Source organism: Etheostoma spectabile, chromosome 17, assembly GCF_008692095.1.
Source record: "Etheostoma spectabile isolate EspeVRDwgs_2016 chromosome 17, UIUC_Espe_1.0, whole genome shotgun sequence".
NCBI classification, from domain to species: domain Eukaryota; kingdom Metazoa; phylum Chordata; class Actinopteri; order Perciformes; family Percidae; genus Etheostoma; species Etheostoma spectabile.
Genome location: NC_045749.1, coordinates 4,165,790 through 4,174,515, shown reverse-complemented (window position 1 = coordinate 4,174,515; position 8,726 = coordinate 4,165,790). Strand labels below are relative to the sequence as shown.

Genomic DNA, 8,726 nt, shown 5'->3' with positions numbered 1-8,726 from the left:
TCATCTCTTTTCTGTGTTGTAGTTTGTAGACGGTCTCTAAGCTCTCTAACTGCCATCTTAACACCGGAACTAAACAGCGCTGAATTAGCCCAACTTTCATGCATTTCTCTCACATCTACAGCAGTCAGATTCACTGGGTTCACTCAGAAGGAATCACTTAACATGGGTAGGCAATTTTAATGACAATTTGAGCATGTTTAGAGGCTAAAAACATGTTTAAAACCTGCCCTGTTTAAGCCTGTTGGGTGCTAACTCTAGCAGGGGGATAACACGATGTAGGCAGCACCGATTGGTTTAGTTTTTCTCTCTGCTGACAGCACTCCAAATTTACAAAAAAACAGAACTACGTGTTGGAATCGACCGGAATTCTCCTTGAAGATGTGTGTCAGTGTGTGTGTGAGACGAGATGAGGTGTGCTCTGCGCAAAGCGTCGCCACGCCTGAGCAGTCACGGCACCAACTGCCATCAACTGAAGGGATGAGAAATATAATGAAAAATATAATGAAATGTCAAAGCAGGGGGTTCTCCTAGGTGCCTTCTGTAGTCGCCACATGTTAAGGGCCCGGACTCGATGTGTCTGGGTCTCGGCAATGAGACAGGCGACGACAACATCTAATGCAAACGGGAGAATTTCGGTACGGTCATCTCTGCAATGGCATCAGCGAGGTCGGGATTTGAAGCTTAGCGAGTGCCAAGAGGAAATGAATGTTCACCACATCCTCTGTCTTATGACTGATGTAGCAGTAAAGGTTTCAATCAAAGCCAGGGTGCAAGGATAAAAACCTGAACAATCCATTTAGGGGCCAGGCAGGTACCTGCAAGTAAACGCTGTCAGAATCTTAATACCTGACTTAAGCAACAAGACGAGAATTAGTCTAGTCTAATCGTACCGACTGATCCAGAGGTTGTTTAATGTCCAGGATTCAAAATTAGCTTTGAGATAGTTTAATGAATCTCTTACTGTACCTTAAAGGACATGTTTAACAATATTCAAAACACTGAAAATATAAGAAATAAAAATATCAATTATTTAGCATGTTAAAAATTGGATGTCTCTCAATTGATGTTTCATACAAAAGTATAGTACAATAGAATAGTAGCGAAACAAAGTATGGCACTTTTGAAGAGACAAAATCACAACATGTTGACTCCTACAATACATAACTACTTTAGGAATACCAATATAAAGATATGTTGAAGTAAATATATTCAAATAAAAATATATATATTGTAGCAATTTAGTTGCAACTCTGTAACTTAATTTTTCTCATCTATTTACATGTTCAGTGTGTGTTTACCTTAATGGTGTTTTTGTCTGGGTGTTTACCTGTTTGGGAGGCGTGTCTGTGTGGTTGACTGGAGGAGAGCTGATGTCTGAGGCAGGCTCAGACTCCGAGTGACGCAGGCTGGCCCTCTTCTTCTTGATGAGGTCGGCATCCCTGTTATAGGAGAAACCCAGTTTCTGGTGGGGCGGTAAGGCCCCTCTCCTGGTGGGGGACCCTGGGTCTGTACTTCCCTCTTTTCTTTCCTCTCCCACCTCATCCTTCTGCTGTCTTCCCTTCTCCATTTCTCGCTCCACTCTCTGTGGTAACTCGCTAAGGTCTAAAGTGTTGGCTTTGAGCAGATTCCCTCTGTACTCAGAGCTTGACGGCGTCATGTGGGTCGAGTCTGTCGCTGCAGCGGCTAATGCTGTGCGTGGCGATGGGACAGGAGGGGAGCACTGCAAAGGCCTTGCTGCTGGCAAGCTGACCGCTCCTTCTTCGGCCTTCCGAACCGGCTCAATCACCTCTTCCTCAGCGGCTTTAATGCCATTGGATTCAGTGTTAAAACCACCAGCAGATTCAACGGGCTCAGAATTAGCCTGGTGGTGCTGCACGTCGTTGAGTTCAGCATAGAACTTGTCCTGCCCTATGGAGGCGTTTGTATCCGTTTCAAAATCGCCCACCTTGTAGGTGCTGCGACTGCTGTTAGCCTCTATCTGCACCACATTGAGTTCCTCACCAGAGAAGTGGGCCCGGATCTGGTACAGGTAGGTCATTACTGTTAGCTTGTCAGGAATGGCCAGCAGCACCATGTCTGATGGTTCCAGGAGACGGGAGATACCCAGGCTCGCAAAGCCATCATATGCCTGCCAAAAAAGACACAGACTTTCAATTACAGATTCATACCACACAACCACTGTCATGTTACAAGAGTTACTGAGTTCACAGTTGGAAAAATGGATGGGATGGAAGGGTGACAATGGTTGATGAGATAGGAGAAGTCTGTTTTTTTTTAAGACATGGGTTGTATTTGGTGCATGGTGCATTGCATGCATGATCCTTGTGTGTATGTGCCCATGTGTGTTTGTGAGTGAGAGACACCTTTGGCATGACTGCTGACAGGTCATGTCAGGGATGGTTGTCCCCGATAAGAGACGCAGATACCCCAAGTCAGAGCGCTTAATCCCAAAGTGTGTGTGCCTGAGAGTGTGTGTGTGTGTGTGTGTGTGTCCTTATCGCACCCCTACATCAACCTGCCCACGCTCTCCGTCACGCGTGTAATTGGTCTGATTAGAGTCTGATGAGAAAATACAGGTTTGATTATCAAGCGACACACACAAAACCCAATCCCCCATCACCAGATAGACTGAGACAGAGAGAGAGAAGGGATGAAAACCATTATCGCAGCCAATGACAGGTAAATAAATAGATTAGCAGCACACATACAGAGTCACTACCAACATTCCTGCGCACGCACACACATAACATCCCCATCCATCTCTCCCAGGTATCACAGCTTGTATCTGGGCTGCTTGATAGTGTTGATATAATTCCAACCTGTTGCAGCGCTCATTTGTTTCACTGCCTCCATAGATCTACCCAGTATATCAATCTCTCCCTCTTTCTCTCCGTCTCCCTCTCTGACTTCCAAACCCATCATTGTGTGTTTTTAACCTTTATTTACCCCTGGATTGTTTGAAGAGCCAACTTACTCTTTTTCAGCCCTGTCCTGCTTCAATACAATTTTCTTACATTTATTTATCTAGAAAAGGGGTCTATTGAGCATGTATGATTTTTTCTTGGAGCTTCCTTGAAGAAACTACTCTAAGTCTCTAAGTGACGGCCCCTGAGCAACTTCAACTTTAAGGATGGGCTGAGCGCTGACTTTGTGTCCTGTGTCTGTAATAACTCCATTTGCCACCTACTGCACCATATTATCTTCTCGCCATTTTATTTGAGTGTTGATATATATGAAAATTACATTCAAAGCTGGACTGAGTTAAGGAGTTACGGCATAGCTATAGTGCCTACACACAAGTGTCACAGCTCATGCGCACCTCCTCGAAAAATGTAACTACACATTGGGGCTACAGCAGCTGTTGAGATACCATGTAGAAACTACAAGAACTGTAATTGGTCAACTTGCAATGCTAGTTAGTTAAAGAGAGACTCAGTAGTCTTCTGCCTTTTAGTAACACGCATTTACAAAGGGTCATTTCCAAACCTTCTTTTTACCATGAAGGCCGCTGTCTATGACAATGAACAACAGAATGAAAAAATTGCCATTGCTCGACAATAGCCTCGTATTCAGTAATGAGACATAGAAGTTACGTGGATGAAATTTCAGTTATTTAAGTATATGTGAAGGCCACCGTCTGTCTATATTTAAAAGCAAATAAAAGAATGTAAACACTGTTAGCCTAGCTACAGAGTTCGATTAAGTTCCATACATTTGTCTAATTTAGTGGTGGAGCTATCAATAGGTAATTCCATGATGAACTATTAATCAAAAGCTACACCATAGGCATCTACGGCGGGATTGACGTGTACCCCTTTAACTTTAAGTTGTATAAGTTAAAGTTTTAGACAAAAATACAATGTCAGTAATGGCTCAAAACCCTGATCTATTTATTATGTGGAAAGTACACGAGAAAGTAATATTGGACACAACTCAGAAAGCTCTGTTTAATAAAGTGAATTTCTCCAACTGTATTTATTTCTAACTGGTGACATAAGAACAGGAGAGAAATGGAGACTAAAAAGGTGGTTTAACTGAGGGATGTTTCTCAATTTACAATCAATTATGATGCCTTTTGTTAGGAGGAGTCTTTTTCACTCTCACCTCTTTTGTCCCTTTCTATTGATGGAAAGTATGTGTTTGTGCTTGCAGAGACAAGGCCAGGAGAAAAAACTGGCGGCAGGAAAAAAGAAAAGGGAGAACAGAGAGGAGTTTGCCTTTACAGCGAGCCTGTTTAAGTGCCCCCCCCCCCCCTTTCCCTGGCAGAAAGTGAGTGTGAAAGAAAAAGAATATGAGGAATAAGAGGGCCTGATTGGGTTTCTAACACGTATTCAGGGGAGCAAAGTGTGCTTACATTGTTCCCCTCTCGCCCAGGGTAGGCTGTGAAAGAGAGCGACAACTTTGCTGCTCAATAGGAACAGAATGAAAGAAGGAAAGAGAAAAGAGCGAGAGTGGGAGAACGTGAGAGCTGTATGAGGAGGAAGAAGAGAGGGAGACTCAGGGGCTGGGTTTTGTTTCAGGGTTGATGTTAGTCTTGACATGCGCTCCAGTCTTTTTGACCTCAGTGTCATGATTTATACTTTCAATACGTTTACTTATAGCTTGAGGACTGCTGATCATGTCATACTGAGACACTTATATTGAGGGCCCTGTTTATATGTGAATTGTTTTCTGCGGTGGTAGCATACAGTATGTGCCCACGAACAGCAGTTAAATCATGAGGCAGGCAATATTTTGTATCTTTGTTATTGACAATAGATCACAAGAAAATACCAAAATAGAAATAAAAGAGCTTAAATTGTGTGAAATATAATAGTTCTCTTTGCCGCTGCACTCAACAAGGCAGCCCAAACGACGTCACAGGCATCGTCTGCCCCTGCCACTCCCGAAGAAAAAGACTCCACTCCAGTCAGGCATGCGACGCTGAACTAGGTCGATGCAATGTGGCTAGTAACGTTAATGCGACCATTACCAGACCAGAATTAGAAGATCCTCCAATAACCAACAGGTCTGGCATTTGGAGCCACTTTGGTTTCCCTGTAAGTTATGAGGGTGATGGCAAGACAGCGGTGGACAAAAAAAACAACGGTATGTCACAGAATGGTTCTCCAAGATAATTTTAATCTAACCTTATTATGTTAGATTATTTATTACCTTGTATGAGTTTTGTAAAGCACAGCTTATTGCAATTAGTTTGTTATTTTATTAGTTATTTTGCATTTTCATGATGTACATCCTTAAAAAAAGTATTATAAATGGTAATTACCAGCCAGCCCTAGTGCTTGGTCAATAACATTTGAAACAAGTCTGTCAATTGAATTGATCTTCTCTATTTCTCAACACTGACTGATTAGAGCAACATTTTAGTCTAATACGAATATCATGTATTTTGGGAACATATCTAGTTTTCTCACTTTCCATCATCCAGCTGACAAAGCTTTTGGTTTAGACTAAATGTCACTGTCGCCTGCCCCGGGCCGCGGCTCCCTGCTCCCCCTTCACTCCCACTCGGTGACTGACAGCTATCTATCGTTGTCAATCATCAACACTACCCCTCCCCTTAGCCCAACCCCTCACGGTTGTGCTCAGGGAGCTTTAGCTTGGTGCTACACTATCAGATGGTATGACAAATGACTTCTCCTTGGCCTCAGCACGCACGCACGCACGCACGCACGCACGCACGCACGCGGTCTAAACACACAGGTGATCTCAACATGCAAACTCCTTAAAAAACCTCCACACAATCATCCACAGACTTGCATAAATACACACATCCATTGATAATAGATCATTTCAAAGGCTGTAAGTGTTCTGAATATTCACTTCTCTCTTCTTTTTTTCTGCCCACCCCCAATATTGATTGTCCTTATCTGTCATAATTCAGCACAGTGTGAGCTCATTGCAATCACTCCTCACAGATACACTGTGAAAGGAGGGGGCATGTCTATCAACTAGCAATGAAAAGCAGAGATAGTTGTCGTTTTTCTACCCTTTCCATTTCTGCTATCTATTCAATAAATTCTATACATTCTAATAACTCCTTATAAAGAAACTCAATATAAAACTGTGGATGGGAAAAGAAGTCTCTTTTAATCACCCTCTTTTATTCTGCTCTTTATACATTCGTTTATTTCTTTCATTTTTATTCTTGTCTTTTCCTTGCTTGCTCTTTGGCGTCCTTAACCTGCCACACTATGCTGCCCTAGCCTGTGTCCAGCGTGAGTGTTTTCTCTTTTCCTGCAGGCAATATCATGAGCACCCTTCTCTTGCTCAACCCCTTCAGGGTGCTACATAACCCAACCCGATTCATTACTCCGCTTTCATTTCACCTGAACCCACTGAGCTTTCACAATCATTGCCACCTACAACACAGAGTGTAATTCATGTACAGTTACTGTATGTAGCACAGCTGGAAACATACCAACATCTATAGTGTACAGGCCCACAGACATCACATCTCACATGCAAAGAAAATCAATTCACATCCTGATTCTATTGTCACTTCACAAGGAAATTAATCTAAACAGCAAAAAAACATAGCACACACTGTCAAAGTCTGGCTTACTGCAACCTGGGAAAACATAACACGTGTTAAGCACTAAATTATCGGTAAATCAGTAAGAATCAGAAACTTCACTGGTTGCTAAATTTATTGCCCCTGCTGACTAAAGGTACACACTCTGACTGTGAGCCAATTAAGGAAAACAGTTGAAACAGGAAGTCTGATTGGCCAATGCAGCACACATTCATAAACAGGACACCTATTTCCTTAATATTTCACAAAATTCTATCAATAAAGTTATGAAACATTGAAAAGTGGTCGGGTTAAATGTATCTATGAAATGTTTGCTGGTAAAACCTTCTGGCAGGTCATGTTCTTGTTTGATTACTAGTTGTTCTTGGTGAAGCAAACAAGACAAACAAAGACATGTATCATATGTTTAAAGAGTGAGTGAATTAATAAAAAGATACATTCTATACACTGAAGACATCCAACTTTAAAAACATTTTTTTTAAAAAGCTGGAAAAAAGCTGGCCCTGCACAATTCAACTTGTCCACATTTAACACAAATTAGACATGATTTTACTAGCGTATCTACCTGAATTCTTGAAGGCTACATGAGCACGATGACAAGAGGTGGCAGTTAGCTGATATCTAACTACAGTGTGTCTCCTCTGTGCACTGCAAAGGAACGGCTTGCTTGGCCAAATGTACTTCAGCAGATGGTGTAGAACATTACAGAGAAGCTGGTCTTAGTGTGCTGGGTACAGTGCTGCAGCTATTCACCAGCTATCACCTTTTGCGGCATATTCCCATATTACTTATATCTAGCCAATTTCTTCAGGGCTACTTGAGCACCTGGAGGGGGATGAGGGGCAGTTAGCAGATATGGGATTGGGTCTCTCCCTCTCCCTCCACTGTAGCTATTGTCAACAGGGGTAGCATTCATGCCTAACAGGGCCACCAGAGGTTATCGCTGAGCCAGAGTGTGTATGAGAAGAGCAAATCAAGCTGCAGGAACCTGACGTATATCGTTCTGTGTAGCCCTTGGGGCCAAAGAGGGGACAGGGCGTTTGTGTGTATATATGTGTGTGTGAGTGTACTATCAGAGTGAAAGGGAAAAACAGCAGTTTGCATTTGTGTGTTTGGAAAAAGTAAAGCCTGAGGGACGGAGTGGAAAATAGTGATGTGTGCTACAGTGCACCTCAAACTGTGACTATTCAGATATGAAGACATAGGCCAAGGTGTGAATGGTTTATTCTGTTGATCTTTAGGAGTGAGTGCATATATGTTGGTTGTAATGTATTAGGAGAGGAGAGGAATGAAACCAAAGTCATTTTATTACGCATTTACACACATTCACACAAAACAGTCTCATCAATACAAGATACACATGTTCTTATTATATACACTCTGACATCAACACATATTTAGCAGAAGCAGGTTAGTAAGCTCCCAGCAGGCAGCTGAGCTAAAACACAATCTCACCTCTGCCAGGTGAATAACTTACAGCCACGTAGACATATCACAGCAGGGGGAAACGAACGTCTTAGGAACACTGTCATTATAAGATTCTGGCTGTAGTGCAAGTGTGATTGTGAGTGCACGCATTTGTCTGCCTTCATGTGTATTTCCAACCCACTCCCTCAAACCATGAAACACACAAACACACAATAGCCAGGGATTAATGGCAGATCTCTAAATAAGGCCAAATAGAGATGTGGATGGGAGGGAGCTAAGTGGTGTGAAGGGCCCAGCGGTAGCTGCCTCTTACCTTTTTGTTGTTTTCTTTAATATCCTGAGGATTGAGTGACTTGTAGTCCCTGGAAGAACAGTGGGGAGGGTCAGAGAAGGAAGCAAGCGCAGAAAAAAGAGAGAGAGAATGGGAGACAGAGAGAGATAGCAGAGAAAGAGGTGCGTTTAAATATGCGTCACATGTAATGGCATTAGAACTGTAACATGCAATTTCATAGCAGTGCAATCAACAGAACTAATAGAGTGGAAAATATGTAAAAATAACACAGTGGAGTGCAAAGGCACATAAGCATGAACACACACGTACACACACACACGTACACACACACACACACACACACACGTACACAGACCATGGTGCTCTCTTAATAGGGTTGCAGGTTTTCCAAGTGTTATACTTCGGAGTGTTAAATACACATTAAATACAAAAATTTAAGGAATCTCTCTCTCTCACACACACACACACACA

General features: G+C 42.5%; 1 protein-coding gene across 8 annotated transcripts in view; it reads right to left on the bottom strand.

Annotated features, from left to right (window-relative positions):
• The window catches only part of ehbp1 (EH domain binding protein 1), a 147,587-nt gene that overhangs the window by 64,023 nt on the left and 74,838 nt on the right, over window positions 1-8,726 (bottom strand). For all 8 annotated transcript variants that reach the window (XM_032540855.1, XM_032540856.1, XM_032540857.1 and 5 more), the window contains 2 exons: window positions 8,277-8,325; window positions 1,328-2,128 (listed from right to left, as the gene is read on the bottom strand). In XM_032540855.1, the coding sequence (XP_032396746.1) occupies window positions 1,328-2,128; window positions 8,277-8,325 (850 nt within the window). The remainder of the gene's footprint in view (window positions 1-1,327; window positions 2,129-8,276; window positions 8,326-8,726) is intronic.